The sequence below is a fragment of the Symphodus melops genome (genome assembly GCF_947650265.1).
Source record: "Symphodus melops genome assembly, chromosome: 18".
Classification (NCBI taxonomy): Eukaryota; Metazoa; Chordata; class Actinopteri; order Labriformes; family Labridae; genus Symphodus; species Symphodus melops.
The window spans coordinates 196,071-215,744 of NC_136708.1; the positions used below are offsets into that span (position 1 = coordinate 196,071).

General features: G+C 50.2%; 1 protein-coding gene across 1 annotated transcript in view; it reads left to right on the forward strand.

Moving 5' to 3' along the window:
• LOC306839871 (venom phosphodiesterase CdcPDE) overlaps positions 1 to 13,958 on the forward strand; it is a gene marked incomplete at its 5' end in the record, with an annotated part of 27,111 nt that extends 13,153 nt beyond the window's left edge. Inside the window, 14 exons of the mRNA XM_079368815.1 lie at positions 2,252 to 2,360; positions 3,180 to 3,302; positions 4,585 to 4,616; positions 4,735 to 4,862; positions 5,100 to 5,169; positions 5,296 to 5,383; positions 10,880 to 11,052; positions 11,224 to 11,269; positions 11,382 to 11,536; positions 11,694 to 11,829; positions 12,488 to 12,565; positions 12,642 to 12,774; positions 12,942 to 13,098; positions 13,548 to 13,958. Coding sequence (XP_079224941.1) covers positions 2,252 to 2,360; positions 3,180 to 3,302; positions 4,585 to 4,616; positions 4,735 to 4,862; positions 5,100 to 5,169; positions 5,296 to 5,383; positions 10,880 to 11,052; positions 11,224 to 11,269; positions 11,382 to 11,536; positions 11,694 to 11,829; positions 12,488 to 12,565; positions 12,642 to 12,774; positions 12,942 to 13,098; positions 13,548 to 13,721 — 1,602 coding nt within the window. The 3' untranslated portion in view covers positions 13,722 to 13,958. The remainder of the gene's footprint in view (positions 1 to 2,251; positions 2,361 to 3,179; positions 3,303 to 4,584; positions 4,617 to 4,734; positions 4,863 to 5,099; positions 5,170 to 5,295; positions 5,384 to 10,879; positions 11,053 to 11,223; positions 11,270 to 11,381; positions 11,537 to 11,693; positions 11,830 to 12,487; positions 12,566 to 12,641; positions 12,775 to 12,941; positions 13,099 to 13,547) is intronic.
• Between the last annotated feature and the right edge of the window lie 5,716 nt (positions 13,959 to 19,674).

The following is a 19,674-nucleotide window of genomic DNA, read 5'->3' on the forward strand; positions in this document are numbered from 1 at the left end:
GTTCTGTGGAGCAGCCGGGTTATAAACTGACCTTTCTCTGCTGACGTGCTGCACAGATTCTTTCCATCTCTGTTAGTTTACAAGGAAACACGCACACACCAAACCTGAAAGGGGGTCAGTGTGTGTGTGTGTGTGTCTGTGTCAGTGTGTGTGTGTGTGTCTGTGTCAGTGTGTGTGTGTGTGTGTGTCTGTGTGTGTGTGTGTGTGTGTCTGTGTCAGTGTGTGTGTGTGTGTGTGTGTGTGCATAAGTATCTCTGGATGGGTAGATATGTGTGTGCACCTGAGGAGAGAAACAGTTTGTTTTTTAGCCAGACACACACAGAGACACACACACAGAGACACACACACACACCTACACACACACAGAGACACACACACCTACACACACACAGAGACACACACACAGAGACACACACACACACACACACACACACACACACACACACACACACACACAGACACACTCACACACAGACACACACACACACACACACACACACACACACAGACACACACACACACTGACACAGACACACACACACACAGACACACACATACATACACACACACACACACACACACACACACACACACACACACAGACACACACACACTGACACAGACACACACACACACACACACACACACACAGACACACACACAGACACACACACACACACACACACACACACACAGACACACACACACACACACACAGACACACACACACACACACAGACACACACAGAACACACACACACACAGAGACACACACACACACACACACACACACACACACACACAGAGACACACACACACACAGAGACACACACACAGAGACACACACACACACACACACACACACACACTCACACACACACACACACACACACACACACACACACACACACACACACTGACACTTCCTTGTGTGCATCAGTTCAGCACTGAGCTCAGGTTGGACAGAAACAAGGCAGCACACACACGTGGAAATCATTTATCACTAATCGCTGGATTCATGGGAACCACCGGACTGTGTGCCATCTGACGTCTGTGGTAACTGACTACAGACAAAGTGTTCCCAGATCGCTGCTCATGCAAACAGAACACATGTGGAGTTGAGTCCAGGAGCCTGTCAGCCTGATTGTATCAGAGCGCTGACAGTCTGAGGATAACGACGACGAGCACGTGACCAAGATAATAAACATGACGGATGTCTGATCATCGACGTCTTCCATGATAACCAGCTGGTTCATCTTCTTCAACAACTGATTGTGAAACTCTCCAGTTCTATGGAGACGAGGAAGAGTCCTGCTGGAGGGTGGGACGACCTTCTGCAGGCATAAGTCAGGGATGACTGAGACTCTGCAGGATCTGATCCAACCACGACACATGGACTCATTGAAAACCATCTCGGCACCTCATGCAGCAGCTGTGACATCTTTTCCTGGTTTTCTTAGCGTGAGAGGATTTACTGAACGCGCTCAACGAGCGTCGCTGTGGACGAGCGTCGCTGTGGACGAGCGTCGCTGTGGACGAGCGTCGCTGTGGACGAGCGTCGCTGTGGACGAGCTTTGAAGGCTGACAGACCTGCATCCAACCAGCAGTGACATCAGATGTCTGAAAGGACTTCACATGATGAGCAGGTGCATGTCACAGACAGACTGGGACATGTGTCCCTGAGCTGCAGGACTTCCTGTTCTGATCATGTTCGTTTGTCAGGTTGTCTCATGTTTAGGAGGTGAGAGAGTAAGAAATAGAAAATGGCCTTTTGGACTTGCTGTGTTTGATCTTCACCAGCCGAGTCCTGGAAGAGGAGCGAGCCGACACACTGACCCTCACTGCGTGCACACCTGAGCCGCTTGTTTTGAACCCTGCTGTGGACTAAAGAACTGATGCTGGATCACCAGGGTCTCAGTTCACTTCCACGTGCACCAGAGTTCGGTTTGCAGTAGGTCGTGAAGTGAACCCAACAGCAGTGCATTGTGGGTAGAATTTGGCCGTCTGTAAGTAATGTCAAAGAGGCTTGAGTAAGTGTGGCTAACATTGTCAAAGAGGCTTGAGTAAGTGTGGCTAACATTAGCACTGGTAACAGTCTGCACCGTTCTCCCACTGTCCAAACATCAGGTCATAGTTCAGCATGTGACAGGCGGCGTGCGCTCAGACGCTCATTCAGCAGAAAGAATGGAGGCTTTAAACTCCAGCTGTCTCTGACGGCCATGTTCTCACTGACTCTGTTTCTTTCCTGCAGGTGATCGAAGCCATCCAGGCCGTGGACCAGATCATGGGGCAGCTGATGAACGGCCTCAAGCAGATCGGCCTTCACCGCTGTGTCAACATCATCGTGGTGGCAGATCACGGTAACTATGATTCATTCAAATCAAATCAAATCAAATCAAACTTTATTTATAAAGCGCTTTTCATACTTTTAAAAGTAGCACAAAGTGCTTTACATGTTAACATCACATTAAAATCACATTAAAATCATTCCCACCCTCCCCCCATCCCCCACGCATACAGACAGTATCACACTCACAGTCATACTCACAGTCACCCCACGCTCCAACACACACGCGCAGACCTAAACCCACACACACACATGCACACACACCAGCATCAATGATATGGACAGAAGGCTGAGTACGGATGAACCAGGTAAGTAAACGCCAAAGAGGAGCCGTCTGCATCGAGAGCGGCAGATCGGCCGCGGCCATCAGGGGCACCATCACAGGGTGCCCAGGGGAGGCGGGGCCGAGACCCCTGACCTCCACCCAGACACCGCAGGACGGCGCCCAGGCAGCCACAGCCCTCCACCGCTCCCGACACAGAGGGCTCCCTCGGAGGAAACACTGGCAAGAAACGTAAAATACATAAAACTTTAAAATGAGGCCAAAGTTCGACTTCTTCAGGAATGAATCTCAGCAAAGGCTCGTTAGGTTCAGCTGTTACACAGCCTGTAATTGTAAATATCTCGCCAGCCAATCACATGGCAGAAACTCACCACCTCGTGAATGTGAGTCAATCAGAACCGGCGCACGCCCGCCACCTGCACGTCCCTAACTCTCATTATAAGAGCATCTGATTGGGCCAGAAGGCCTCCAGTGGTCACTCTGGGAACTGCAGTTGATTTCACTTTGTGTGTGTGTGTGTGTGTGTGTGTGTGTGTGTGTGTGTGTCAGGTATGGAGGACACGAGCTGTGACAGGAAGGAGGTGCTGCAGCAGCTGGTGGGAGACACCAGCAGCTACTGGGTCACGGAGGGACCGTTTGGACGGATCAGAGCCAAAAACAAGGACACAAACTGTGAGTGTCACAGTTTGCTTCCACGTCATGCAGGCTGGGAAATGTAGTTCTGACATGTTTCAGAGGGTGATAAAGAAGACAGATGATGCATCGTCTAACAGCGACTGAGTGATTCATCACCAGGTGTGAACCGAAGCAGCTTGAAGCAGAGCTGGTAACCAAGCGGAACATGTTTGTCTTCATGTGAACAAAGTGAGCTGATTGACGGCAGCGGGGGAAACTTTAAACAAAGAGAAGTGTTGAAGTTCACCTGAATAGAAAACGGCATCTGCAGTCTGCACGCTACGTGAACGTCCTGTCTCTCTTTATGGCACCAACATCAAAAATCCACCTCTGTTCCCCCTCATTTCAAACAAAAGACGGGACTTTTTAATCTGTGCACGTAACAAATTGTTTCTTTATCACAACTTTAAGATCGTTTTTCTGAAAGCGCTCCATAAAAAAGAAATGAAAGGACCAATCAGAGAGCTGCTCTCTTCCTGTGTGATCATGAAGGAAACATGCAGCAGCCAGTATGTCCTCCTTCTAACTTTAGATTCTGTTCCTGAATGCTCTGGATCTGATTGGACCAGAGAAGGTAGGCGGGGCTTTGAAGGCCGTTTTGGACGCCCCTGGGTTTGCCAGATATGAGAGCAGTTATCAGGTGAACAGGTGTTGCAGCGATGGAAGCGGGCAGTGGAACTGCTTCAGATAGAAGTGATTGTACCCGAGCTAAAAAGCCTCTGCATGTTTCTAATAAGCTCCAGCAGCAGAAAGCTGCTCAAACTAGGATCAATGTTGGAGATGAAACATGGAGAGAGGTTAGAACGCAGAAAGCTTTACAGACCCATGCAGAGCTGGCTAAACACTGAAGCTACAGTGTCCACCACATGCAGAGCTGGCTAAACACTGAAGCTACAGTGTCCACCACATGCAGAGCTGGCTAAACACTGAAGCTACAGTGTCTCTACATACAGAGCTGGCTAAACACTGAAGCTACAGTGTCCACCGCATGCAGAGCTGGCTAAACACTGAAGCTACAGTGTCTCTACATGCACAGCTGGCTAAACACTGAAGCTACAGTGTCCACCACATGCAGAGCTGGCTAAACACTGAAGCTACAGTGTCCACCGCATGCACAGCTGGCTAAACACTGAAGCTACAGTGTCCACCACATGCTGACCTGTGTGAGAGGAGGGGGCGGAGCCAAACAGCTCTCTGTGATGAGAGTTTAGACTGCAGTACTCATTTTCAGAGCTACAGACTGCTCCTTTAATCGACCTCTTGTTTTCTCCCTCCTCAGTCGACCCGGCTGGACTCGTTGCAAACATGACAGTGAGTAGTTTTTTCAAAGAAGATACAGGACAGCAGTTTATTAGATGTTTGTGATATTCATTAGTGTGTGTGTGTGTGTGTGTGTGTGTGTGTGTGTGTGTGTGTGTGCATGCATCAGTGTAAGAATCTGGATCAAAAGATCAAACCGTACATGAAGGCCGACCTTCCAAAGCGGCTCCACTTCGCTAACAGCCGGCGCATCGAAGACGTGAACGTCCTGGTGGAGCCCAGGTGGCTGTTTGAGAGGTTCGTCCAAATCTCTTCATCAGAGAGTCATCATGAAGGTTTCCTCACCTCAGCTACAACGCATCTGACATCTTTTCAGCCTGGTTCAGACAGATGACGTTTGACTGGGATGAACCCGGACATTTAGCTTTCTGACCCCTCTTCTCCTGTTTTACTGAGGGACAGTGCATGCTCAGCAGGAATCAGACACATCTTTGTGTGTACGATAACTCCTCATGTTTTTTTGATTCTCCGCAGATATCCAGGCTCTCTGACGTTCTGCTCTGGTGGCACTCACGGCTACGACAACGATGCTGAGAGCATGCACGTGAGAACAGAGGATCCTTAGTTTGAAGCCGTCTCTGATAGTTCTCGAGGACACGGAGCGTCTTGCTGTCTCCGTGAAGTGTCTTTACGGTCTCATTCATCGCCCTGTTGTCCTCTCTCCCTGCAGGCCATGTTCGTCAGCCATGGACCAAAGTTCCACTCAAAAAAAGAGATCGAGCCGTTTTCCAACATCGAGCTTTACAACCTGATGTGTGGTGAGTTAGAGGATGTTTCTACACAAATAAAACTGCAGGACGTGCAAACACGCTAAACCACCGCATGACGTGCACAACAAACACGCTAAACCACCGCATGACGTGCAAAACCAACACGCTAAACCACCACAGGACGTGCAAAACCAACACGCTAAACCACCACATGACGTGCAAAACCAACACGCTAAACCACAGCATGACGTGCACAACAAACACACTAAACCACCACAGGACGTGCAAAACCAACACGCTAAACCACCGCATGACGTGCACAACCAACACGCTAAACCACCGCATGACGTGCACAACCAACACGCTAAACCACCGCATGACGTGCACAACCAACACGCCAAACCACCGCATGACGTGCACAACCAACACACTAAACCACCGCATGACGTGCACAACAAACACGCTAAACCACCGCATGACGTGCACAACCAACACGCCAAACCACCGCATGACGTGCACAACCAACACGCCAAACCACCGCATGACGTGCACAACAAACACGCTAAACCACCGCATGACGTGCAAAACCAACACGCTAAACCACCGCATGACGTGCACAACAAACACGCTAAACCACCGCATGACGTGCAAAACCAACACGCTAAACCACCACATGACGTGCAAAACCAACACGCTAAACCACCACATGACGTGCAAAACCAACACGCTAAACCACCACATGACGTGCAAAACCAACACGCTAAACCACCACATGACGTGCACAACAAACACGCTAAACCACCGCATGACGTGCACAACAAACACGCTAAACCACCGCATGACGTGCACAACAAACACGCTAAACCACCACAGGACGTGCAAAACCAACATGCTAAACCACCACATGACGTGCAAAACCAACACGCTAAACCACCACATGACGTGCAAAACCAACACGCTAAACCACCACATGACGTGCACAACCAACACGCTAAACCACCACATGACGTGCACAACCAACACGCCAAACCACCGCATGACGTGCACAACAAACACGCTAAACCACCGCATGACGTGCACAACCAACACGCCAAACCACCGCATGACGTGCACAACAAACACGCTAAACCACCGCATGACGTGCACAACAAACACGCTAAACCACCGCATGACGTGCACAACCAACACACTAAACCACCACAGGACGTGCACAACAAACACGCCAAACCACCGCATGACGTGCACAACAAACACGCTAAACCACCGCATGACGTGCACAACAAACACGCTAAACCACCGCATGACGTGCACAACCAACACGCTAAACCACCACAGGACGTGCACAACAAACACGCCAAACCACCGCATGACGTGCACAACAAACACGCTAAACCACCGCATGACGTGCACAACAAACACGCTAAACCACCGCATGACGTGCACAACAAACACGCTAAACCACCGCATGACGTGCACAACAAACACGCTAAACCACCGCATGACGTGCACAACAAACACGCTAAACCACCGCATGACGTGCACAACAAACACGCTAAACCACCGCATGACGTGCACAACCAACACACTAAACCACCCCATGACGTGCAAAACCAACACGCTAAACCACCGCATGACGTGCACAACAAACACACTAAACCACCGCATGACGTGCACAACCAACACGCTAAACCACCACAGGACGTGCAAAACCAACACACTAAACCACCGCATGACGTGCACAACAAACACGCTAAACCACCGCATGACGTGCACAACAAACACGCTAAACCACCGCATGACGTGCACAACCAACACGCTAAACCACCGCATGACGTGCACAACAAACACGCTAAACCACCGCATGACGTGCACAACAAACACGCTAAACCACCGCATGACGTGCACAACAAACACGCCAAACCACCGCATGACGTGCACAACCAACACGCTAAACCACAGCATGACGTGCACAACAAACACGCTAAACCACCGCATGACGTGCACAACAAACACGCTAAACCACCGCATGACGTGCACAACAAACACGCTAAACCACCACAGGACGTGCAAAACCAACATGCTAAACCACCACATGACGTGCAAAACCAACACGCTAAACCACCACATGACGTGCAAAACCAACACGCTAAACCACCACATGACGTGCACAACCAACACGCTAAACCACCACATGACGTGCACAACCAACACGCCAAACCACCGCATGACGTGCACAACAAACACGCTAAACCACCGCAGGACGTGCAAAACCAACACACTAAACCACCACAGGACGTGCACAACCAACACGCCAAACCACCGCATGACGTGCACAACAAACACGCTAAACCACCGCATGACGTGCACAACAAACACGCTAAACCACCGCATGACGTGCACAACAAACACGCTAAACCACCGCATGACGTGCACAACAAACACGCTAAACCACCGCATGACGTGCACAACAAACACGCTAAACCACCGCATGACGTGCACAACCAACACGCCAAACCACCGCATGACGTGCACAACAAACACGCTAAACCACCGCATGACGTGCAAAACCAACACGCTAAACCACCGCAGGACGTGCACAACAAACACGCTAAACCACCGCATGACGTGCACAACCAACACGCCAAACCACCGCATGACGTGCACAACAAACACGCTAAACCACCGCATGACGTGCAAAACCAACACGCTAAACCACCGCAGGACATGCACAACAAACACGCTAAACCACCGCATGACGTGCACAACCAACACGCCAAACCACCGCAGGACGTGCACAACAAAGACGCTAAACCACCGCAGGACGTGCACAACCAACACGCTAAACCACCGCATGACGTGCACAACAAACACGCTAAACCACCGCATGACGTGCACAACAAACACGCTAAACCACCGCATGACGTGCACAACAAACACGCTAAACCACCGCATGACGTGCACAACAAACACGCTAAACCACCGCATGACGTGCACAACCAACACACTAAACCACCCCATGACGTGCAAAACCAACACGCTAAACCACCGCATGACGTGCACAACAAACACACTAAACCACCGCATGACGTGCACAACCAACACGCTAAACCACCACAGGACGTGCAAAACCAACACACTAAACCACCGCATGACGTGCACAACAAACACGCTAAACCACCGCATGACGTGCACAACAAACACGCTAAACCACCGCATGACGTGCACAACCAACACGCTAAACCACCGCATGACGTGCACAACAAACACGCTAAACCACCGCATGACGTGCACAACAAACACGCTAAACCACCGCATGACGTGCACAACAAACACGCCAAACCACCGCATGACGTGCACAACCAACACGCTAAACCACCGCATGACGTGCACAACAAACACGCCAAACCACCACATGACGTGCACAACAAACACGCCAAACCACCGCATGACGTGCACAACCAACACGCTAAACCACCGCATGACGTGCACAACAAACACGCCAAACCACCACATGACGTGCACAACCAACACGCCAAACCACCGCATGACGTGCACAACCAACACGCTAAACCACCGCATGACGTGCACAACAAACACGCCAAACCACCGCATGACGTGCACAACCAACACACTAAACCACCGCATGACGTGCACAACAAACACGCTAAACCACCGCATGACGTGCAAAACCAACACGCTAAACCACCGCATGACGTGCACAACAAACACGCTAAACCACCGCATGACGTGCAAAACCAACACGCTAAACCACCACATGACGTGCAAAACCAACACGCTAAACCACCACATGACGTGCAAAACCAACACGCTAAACCACCACATGACGTGCAAAACCAACACGCTAAACCACCACATGACGTGCACAACAAACACGCTAAACCACCGCATGACGTGCACAACAAACACGCTAAACCACCGCATGACGTGCACAACAAACACGCTAAACCACCACAGGACGTGCAAAACCAACATGCTAAACCACCACATGACGTGCAAAACCAACACGCTAAACCACCACATGACGTGCAAAACCAACACGCTAAACCACCACATGACGTGCACAACCAACACGCTAAACCACCACATGACGTGCACAACCAACACGCCAAACCACCGCATGACGTGCACAACAAACACGCTAAACCACCGCAGGACGTGCAAAACCAACACACTAAACCACCACAGGACGTGCACAACCAACACGCCAAACCACCGCATGACGTGCACAACAAACACGCTAAACCACCGCATGACGTGCACAACAAACACGCTAAACCACCGCATGACGTGCACAACAAACACGCTAAACCACCGCATGACGTGCACAACAAACACGCTAAACCACCGCATGACGTGCACAACAAACACGCTAAACCACCGCATGACGTGCACAACCAACACGCCAAACCACCGCATGACGTGCACAACAAACACGCTAAACCACCGCATGACGTGCAAAACCAACACGCTAAACCACCGCAGGACGTGCACAACAAACACGCTAAACCACCGCATGACGTGCACAACCAACACGCCAAACCACCGCATGACGTGCACAACAAACACGCTAAACCACCGCATGACGTGCAAAACCAACACGCTAAACCACCGCAGGACGTGCACAACAAAGACGCTAAACCACCGCAGGACGTGCACAACCAACACGCTAAACCACCGCATGACGTGCACAACAAACACGCTAAACCACCGCATGACGTGCACAACAAACACGCTAAACCACCGCATGACGTGCACAACAAACACGCTAAACCACCGCATGACGTGCACAACAAACACGCTAAACCACCGCATGACGTGCACAACCAACACGCCAAACCACCGCATGACGTGCAAAACCAACACACTAAACCACCGCATGACGTGCACAACCAACACGCTAAACCACCACAGGACGTGCAAAACCAACACACTAAACCACCGCATGACGTGCACAACAAACACGCTAAACCACCGCATGACGTGCACAACAAACACGCTAAACCACCGCATGACGTGCACAACCAACACGCTAAACCACCGCATGACGTGCACAACAAACACGCTAAACCACCGCATGACGTGCACAACAAACACGCTAAACCACCGCATGACGTGCACAACAAACACGCCAAACCACCGCATGACGTGCACAACCAACACGCTAAACCACCGCATGACGTGCACAACAAACACGCCAAACCACCACATGACGTGCACAACAAACACGCCAAACCACCGCATGACGTGCACAACCAACACGCTAAACCACCGCATGACGTGCACAACAAACACGCCAAACCACCACATGACGTGCACAACCAACACGCCAAACCACCGCATGACGTGCACAACAAACACGCCAAACCACCGCATGACGTGCACAACCAACACGCTAAACAACCGCATGACGTGCACAACCAACACGCTAAACCATATTCTCGGGACTCGTTTTCAGGACAAACTATCAAAGACAAATCAAAAGTTAACTCCCTGCTGTGGGACCTTCTTGTGTCTTTCCTGCAGACCTGCTGCAGATCTCGCCTGTTGAAAATAACGGGACCCACGGCAGTATGAACCACATCCTGAGGCAGCCCTTCTTCACACCGGCGCCCCCTGCAGAGCAGAGCGGGCCGGTCCAGTGTCTGCTGGTCAGCCTCGATCCTGCAGACGACCTGGGCTGCTCCTGTCCCGCCCTGGTGAGGAGTTTTTACTCTTGTTGAGCAGTCTGCTCTCGTCTGCGTTCAGATTACAACGTTAGAGATGTGTGGTCATTTTTAAAATCAGTGAGGAGGGTGTGTCAGCTGTCGAAGCTGCGTCTTCATACGGAGAGCGAAGTGAACGGCGTGTAACATGTCTCTGCTCTGCAGGATGGGACTTCAATCAACAGCCGTCTGAATCTGACAGCAGAGGAAGGTAAGGAGCTCACGATCACAGCAGGTCACACATCAAACAGTCCACTGAGAGGACGACAGAAGACGTCCCCACAGCGAGAGCTTGAGTCTGATCCAGCTTCTGTGTGTCTCAGTGTTGGCTGCAGAGAAGAAGCACACGCCGTTTGGACGTCCTCGGCTGCTGCAGCCTGAGCAGAGTTACTGCGTCCTCTACCACCAAGGATTCATCAGCGCCTACAGCCACAAAACCCTGATGCCTCTGTGGAGCTCCTTCACTGTCGACAAGCCGGTAGGACGGCCAGGGGGACGGCCGGGGGGACAGCCGGGGAGGGACGGCCGGGGGGGGACGGCCGGGGGGACGATCAGGGGGATGCTCTCACTCAGCACCTGGAGCTGATTGCTTCTCGTGTGGATTATAACCCAGATATGTTGTTTCATTCTCGTAGACAAACGTGGAGCCGTTGCCCCCGGCGACGTCAAACTGCTTGAGGGCTGATGTGAGGATCACAGCGTCCCAGAGTCCCAGCTGTCATCAGTACCACACGGCGGGAAACGTGACCCAGGCTTTTCTGTACCCACCCAGTCAGTCCACATCTCCGACCTTAGCATGAAACATGTGATCCTCCCCGTGTTCCTAACACGCCTGTGACACGCTCACTCAGGGGAGGAGAAGACAAACCCAGAGAGAGTCCGTGATGTTTGATTCAGTTTCTGTTTCTCCAAAAACAACGTAGGTCAGTCAGGACAGACGTCATGAAGAGAACATCATTTATTTAAAGCTCTCGTTCCTCTCCTGGTCTCAGACGCTCGTCACTGTTTCTTCATGTTTAGACATCAGTGGACTCTTCTCCTCCCTCCTCCTGTTAGCATTAGCTACATGTAGCGCTCAGTGTGACATCACAACCCCATGATGTCACTGATCCAAGCTCATGCTGCTCTGCTCAGAGTAACAGTCTGAAATTCGCAATATGGTCAAAGGGGCGGGACATCTCAGAGAACACCAGCCAATCACAAGAGAGCAGATCAGCCGACCAATCAGATCAGACTTGGCACACGTGGGGACCCTGAGCATTAGAAATACAGTCAGACACTTTTTACAAACATTAGTGATTGTGAACGTACTTTAGGAAACACATGAGTTCTATGGGACCGTTAAAGGCGGAGTCAGTAGAAAGGTTTGAAGTTAGCCCCTCCCCCTCCCTGCAGGTCACACTGAGTCTGCTTCCTGTTGTGTTTTCAGACCTGAACACCTCTGTGGACGAGCAGTTTGACGCCCTGCTGATGAGTAACGTGGTCCCTATGTTCCCCGAGTTTAAGAGTGAGTGACGTACGAAAAGACGCCCCGCACACGTTCCCTCCTTTTCATTGGCTCTCGTCCTCTCGTCCTCTTCCAGAGATCTGGGACTTCTTCCACGGCGCTCTGTTGAAGAAATACGCCTCTCTCTACAACGGCGTGAACGTGGTGACCGGTCCTGTGTTTGATTTCAACTATGACGGACAGTTCGACGCTCCGGAGCAGATTCAGCAGTGAGTCCGTGCGCTGTTTTTAAAAGGCCACGGGGTCGGTAACTTTAATGGTTGATTGAACCGTACGTCAGACTTCACGGGTCGCACGCCAGCGTTCGACCTCCCGCAGGCTGCGCAGGTTGAGGTTGGGTTGAACTTTAAATGACCTTCTGTGTTTCTTCCTTCAGTTTCGTGCCTGGTACGAACATCTCCATCCCCACACATTACTTCACGGTGCTGACCAGCTGCAAAGACTCATCCGTGCCCGTGTCGGCCTGCGATGGCGAGCTGCAGACCGTGTCCTTCCTGCTTCCTCACAGACCTGATAACTCAGAAAGCTGCCGGGTAAGAGCTGGCCTTCAACCACGTCACCGTGTTGATTCAGCCGTGTATAAGCATCCTCCCACTGGGCGCCGCTCTCTCTCTGACATACTGGCGCTGTGTGTCCACGTCTTTGTGTTTCCCTTTCACTCTCGGAGGAGTAAAGACTCCATTGTTTCTGTGAAGCGACCTTGAAACAGCCTCTGAGAAACGTTTGTTTACTCTGAAAGTGTTTGTGACGCCTGAGAGTGGAACGTAAACAGCAGGAACAGTAAAAGGCAGCAGAGAGACATGATGTCATAGAGAGGGCGGTTTGTTATATCTGAGGCCTCGTTCATGCGTAGGCGCCGAGTTTCTGACTTCTCGTACACAAACAGCGCTTCAGGTCGTCTTTAGTAAACCCCGCCCACGTGCGGACTGGGCCCCAGTAACTTGAGTCTGATGAGCGATCTCGTTTTATTTTGCATGGACAGAGCGCGGAGGCGGAGTCTGCTTGGGTTGAAGATCTCATGTGGTTCCACCAATCACGAGTCAGAGACGTCGAGTGGATCGCCGGTCTGGACTTCTATCAGAACAGCAGTCGGCCAATCACAGAGCTGCTGAGGATGAAGACCCGCCCCACAGCTGCCATTCAAAGGAAGCGATGACGCTGTGGTCACCTGGTCGCCGCTCGCACACACACCTGATTTACTGACTTTGATTGACAGTTAATTCAGCTTTTTGAATCAAGCGTCGTGAGCTACTTCCTGTTAGCGTCCTTCCTGCAGGACGTGATCGCCGTGCTGAACACTTTTAATCACCATGTTTAAAGATCTGATTTATATTTTATAAGCTGTTTTTGTATTTGACACGAATAAATCCACTTTCTGCTTGTTTTAAGAAAAGTCGCTGAATTCTTTTATTATATTTGAGCACAACATTGAAGTCCAAAACACGCATGAATGAAACGTACGTCAACATTAACTAAACATATTTTGTCCTCCATGATGCAGTTCTGACGTCAGGTCAGGAAGTCGGGCCTCTCCACTCATTTTTTTCATATTTACGTTGTTTTTCTAAAGAGACCGACGCATCAGTTTTTATTATTGTCTCCTCACTCTGATTAGAGTTTCTTCTTTGCTGCTACGTTCACGTCCGTCATATTCACCGCTTTGAATCTCCTCCAATCACTGAGCTGTATCCTAAACTCACCTGCTGCGCTCTCATTGGCTGGAGGAAACACACCAGCTCCGCCCACAGAGGCTAGAGGCTGGCTGCAGCAGCACAGGAAGTCAGTTTTAACTTGTTTGGATGTTGTTTATCTTTCCTGTTTTTGAAGCTGCTGTAACTCCCACATTTCCCCCATTGGGGATCAATAAAGTTGAACTAAAGGTTTCTCTGGAGGTGAAAGAGAAAACGCTTGCAGAGCTTCTGTCCTGCTGGTCATGTGACTCAGCTCTCCCTGCGATGGTGCTGTGATCAGTCGGCCGTGTTGTGTCAGAATCTGTTATCTGTGTGTGTGTGACTCCTGCTGAGGGGGAGAGGACAGGATTGTTCCCGGCAGCAAATTTGCAGGAACAGGTGACAGAGCAGTCACTGAAACATGAGCTCATGGGGATTTCATCCAATTAGAGACATTTCCACAAAGTCGAGTTCGAAGGAAAAGCAGAGCTATGCAGTGATGTAATATGAAGCTTTCTTTGTAAATTCTCTGTGGAATATTTAAAGCAGGAGACTTCATACTGTGGCTCAGGCGGTAGAGTCGTCCTCTCTCAATTGGAAGATCAAGGGTTCGATCCCCTGAACATGTCCAATGTGTCCTTGGGCAAGACACGTGTGTACGTGTGTGTACGTGTGTGTACGTGTGTGAACGTGTGTGAACGTGTGTGAACGTGTGTGTACGTGTGTGTACGTGTGTGTACGTGTGTGAACGTGTGTGTACGTGTGTGAACGTGTGTGTACGTGTGTGAACGTGTGTGAACGTGTGTGAACGTGTGTACGTGTGTGTACGTGTGTGAACGTGTGTGTACGTGTGTGTACGTGTGTGTACGTGTGTGAACGTGTGTGAACGTGTGTGTACGTGTGTGTACGTGTGTGTACGTGTGTGAACGTGTGTGTACGTGTGTGAACGTGTGTGTACGTGTGTGTACGTGTGTGAACGTGTGTGAACGTGTGTGAACGTGTGAACGTGTGTGTACGTGTGTGTACGTGTGTACGTGTGTGCACGTGTGTGAACGTGTGTGTACGTGTGTGAACGTGTGTGTACGTGTGTGTACGTGTGTGAACGTGTGTGAACGTGTGTGAACGTGTGTGTACGTGTGTGTACGTGTGTGTACGTGTGTACGTGTGTGTACGTGTGTGTACGTGTGTGAACGTGTGTGTACGTGTGTGTACGTGTGTGAACGTGTGAACGTGTGTGTACGTGTGTACGTGTGTGAACGTGTGTGAACGTGTGTGTACGTGTGTGTACGTGTGTGAACGTGTGTGAACGTGTGTGTACGTGTGTGTACGTGTGTGTACGTGTGTGAACGTGTGTGTACGTGTGTGTACGTGTGTGTACGTGTGTGTACGTGTGTGTACGTGTGTGAACGTGTGTACGTGTGTGTACGTGTGTGAACGTGTGTGAACGTGTGTGAACGTGTGTGTACGTGTGTGTACGTGTGTGAACGTGTGTGAACGTGTGTGAACGTGTGTGTACGTGTGTGTACGTGTGTACGTGTGTGTACGTGTGTGTACGTGTGTGTACGTGTGTGAACGTGTGTACGTGTGTGTACGTGTGTGAACGTGTGTGAACGTGTGTACGTGTGTGTACGTGTGTGTACGTGTGTGTACGTGTGTGAACGTGTGTGTACGTGTGTGTAAGTGTGTGTACGTGTGTGTACGTGTGTGTACGTGTGTGAACGTGTGTGAACGTGTGTGTACGTGTGTGTAAGTGTGTGTACGTGTGTGTAAGTGTGTGTACGTGTGTGTAAGTGTGTGTACGTGTGTGAACGTGTGTACGTGTGTGTACGTGTGTGAACGTGTGTGTACGTGTGTGTACGTGTGTGAACGTGTGTGAACGTGTGTGTACGTGTGTGTACGTGTGTGTAAGTGTGTGTACGTGTGTGTAAGTGTGTGTACGTGTGTGTACGTGTGTGAACGTGTGTGTACGTGTGTGTACGTGTGTACGTGTGTGTACGTGTGTACGTGTGTGAACGTGTGTGTACGTGTGTGTACGTGTGTGTACGTGTGTGAACATGTGTGTACGTGTGTGAACGTGTGTACGTGTGTGTATGTGTGTACGTGTGTGTACGTGTGTGAACGTGTGTGTACGTGTGTGAACGTGTGTACGTGTGTGTACGTGTGTGTACATGTGTGTACGTGTGTGAACGTGTGTGAACGTGTGTACGTGTGTGTACGTGTGTGTACGTGTGTGTACGTGTGTGTACGTGTGTGTACGTGTGTGTACGTGTGTGAACGTGTGTGTACGTGTGTGTACGTGTGTGTAAGTGTGTGTACGTGTGTGTACGTGTGTGTACGTGTGTGTACGTGTGTGAACGTGTGTACGTGTGTGTAAGTGTGTGTACGTGTGTGAACGTGTGTGCAAGTGTGTGTACGTGTGTGTACGTGTGTGAGCGTGTGTGTACGTGTGTGTACGTGTGTACGTGTGTGTACGTGTGTGTACGTGTGTGTACGTGTGTGTACGTGTGTACGTGTGTGTAAGTGTGTACGTGTGTGAACGTGTGTGTACGTGTGTGTACGTGTGTGTACGTGTGTGTACGTGTGTGTACGTGTGTACGTGTGTGTACGTGTGTGTACGTGTGTGTACGTGTGTGTACGTGTGTGTACGTGTGTGTACGTGTGTACGTGTGTGTAAGTGTGTACGTGTGTGAACGTGTGTGTACGTGTGTGTACGTGTGTGTACGTGTGTGTACGTGTGTGTGTACGTGTGTGTAAGTGTGTACGTGTGTGAACGTGTGTGTACGTGTGTGTACGTGTGTGTACGTGTGTACGTGTGTGAACGTGTGTGTACGTGTGTACGTGTGTGAACGTGTGTGTACGTGTGTGTACGTGTGTACGTGTGTACGTGTGTGTACGTGTGTGTACGTGTGTACGTGTGTACGTGTGTGTACGTTTGTGTACGTGTGTACGTGTGTGTACGTGTGTGAACGTGTGTACGTGTGTGTACGTGTGTGTACGTTTGTGTACGTGTGTGTACGTGTGTGTACGTGTGTACGTGTGTGTACGTGTGTGTACGTGTGTGAACGTGTGTGTACGTGTGTGAACGTGTGTGTACGTGTGTGAACGTGTGTGTACGTGTGTGTACGTGTGTGAACGTGTGTGTACGTGTGTGAACGTGTGTGAACGTGTGTGAACGTGTGTGTACGTGTGTGTACGTGTGTGAACGTGTGTGTACGTGTGTGAACGTGTGTGAACGTGTGTGAACGTGTGTGAACGTGTGTGTACGTGTGTGAACGTGTGTGTACGTGTGTGTACGTGTGTGAACGTGTGTGTACGTGTGTGAACGTGTGTGAACGTGTGTGAACGTGTGTGTACGTGTGTGTACGTGTGTGAACGTGTGTGTACGTGTGTGAACGTGTGTGTACGTGTGTGTACGTGTGTGTACGTGTGTGTACGTGTGTGAACGTGTGTGTACGTGTGTGTACGTGTGTGTACGTGTGTGAACGTGTGTGTACGTGTGTGAACGTGTGTGTACGTGTGTGAACGTGTGTGAACGTGTGTGAACGTGTGTGTATGTGTGTGAACGTGTGTGAACGTGTGTGTACGTGTGTGTACGTGTGTGTACGTGTGTGTACGTGTGTACGTGTGTGAACGTGTGTGAACGTGTGTGTACGTGTGTACGTGTGTGTACGTGTGTGAACGTGTGTGTACGTGTGTGTACGTGTGTACGTGTGTGTACGTGTGTACGTGTGTGTACGTGTGTACGTGTGTGTACGTGTGTACGTGTGTGTACGTGTGTGAACGTGTGTGTACGTGTGTGTACGTGTGTACGTGTGTGTACGTGTGTGTACGTGTGTTTTAAAGATATTTAAAGAGACAAACTCACACGCTGGTTTCCAGCACGCCGACTCAGCTGCAGAGTCAAAGTGACAGTGTGTCCACACACACACACACCTTCATGTTCAGTGGCAGCAACACACACTCTTTGATCTCCCAAATAAAGCGAGTAAAATCACAGAGGAAACATTGTGGTTGCTGTGGTTACGGGGAGCAATAAGGCGTGCAGCAGGGACATGATGTGCTTCAGTGGAAGTGTTGCAAAAGAGTTTACTCCTGAAAACTTGATTGTGGTTTGTTGTGGTGATTTCAGCGTCACGCTCGGTGTGATCTGTCAAAATACAGGAACAACAAACGTTCACCTGCTGAGACACGTTCACCATGCTCACATTGCTTGAAGGCAACGTCTGAGCTGAACGCCATAAAAACACTTCTGTCCACCAGATGGCAGCGTCAGCAAACTGAAGCAAACCTCACCGTTAGTTCAGATAAAAAGAGGAAGAGAAGCTGAAGTCATCTGTTCAAACGCCTGAAGACTCAAAGACGAGGTGATCCTCTTCAACATTCAACATTTCATTTATGTGTCATTTTTCTCCTGACATTAAAAAGATGAGATGTTGTTCTCCCCCCAGGCAGTGTAACAGACAAACATGAAACATAGACACATATAAACCTGATAATCTACTCAGGGATCAAAGCAGATTAAAAGCAGTTACAGTAAAAGTAGCACAGAGAGTGAACAGTCGTTGAATGATCTGAAGTGCAGCACAGGTCCCTCTCAGGCTGGTTATATGTGACGGGGGGGGGGGGGAGTTCTTAATGAACCTGATACTGCTAAAACAGAGGTAAAACTGTTTTTGAAACTTCAACTTCAACTCCTGAATGAAGGATTTCAGCACTGTGACCAAACGCTGTGCTTGGACACAGTACGGATCACCACGGTGTCAGGGAGGAAAACTACAGCTGGCGTCTCTGGAAACTTACAGACATCTGGATGTTTTTTCATTCAACCATTTCAGGCTGACTTTGTTTGCTGAAAGGCTTGAAGAGCCAAACACAGGGCAGCAGAGCTCTGCTTCCATGTGTTATTGACCTTTACATGTCTGGACTTACCGCCTCTGTAAAGCTCCGCCCCCTTTCTATTCATTGTGAAGGCATGCCCAGGAAACAAACGTTTGATTGGTACTTAAAGGCGCGTTAAAAAGTCACTAATCATCATTAAAGGAGCAGTCTGTAGCTCTGCCCCCTAGTGTTTAAAATGAGTACTGCAGTCTAAACTCTAATCATCACAGAGAGCTGTCTCCCCCCCTCCTCTCACACAGGTCAGCATGTGGTGGACACTGTAGCTTCAGTGTTTAGCAAGCTCTGCATGTGGTGGACACTGTAGCTTCAGTGTTTAGCCAGCTCTGCATGTGGTGGACACTGTAGCTTCAGTGTTTAGCCAGCTCAGCATGTGGTGGACACTGTAGCTTCAGTGTTTAGCCAGCTCTGCATGTAGAGACACTGTAGCTTCAGTGTTTAGCCAGCTCTGCATGGGTCTGATAACTGCTCTCATATCTGGCAAACCCAGGGGCGTCCAAAACGGCCTTCAAAGCCCCGCCTACCTTCTCTGGTCCAATCAGA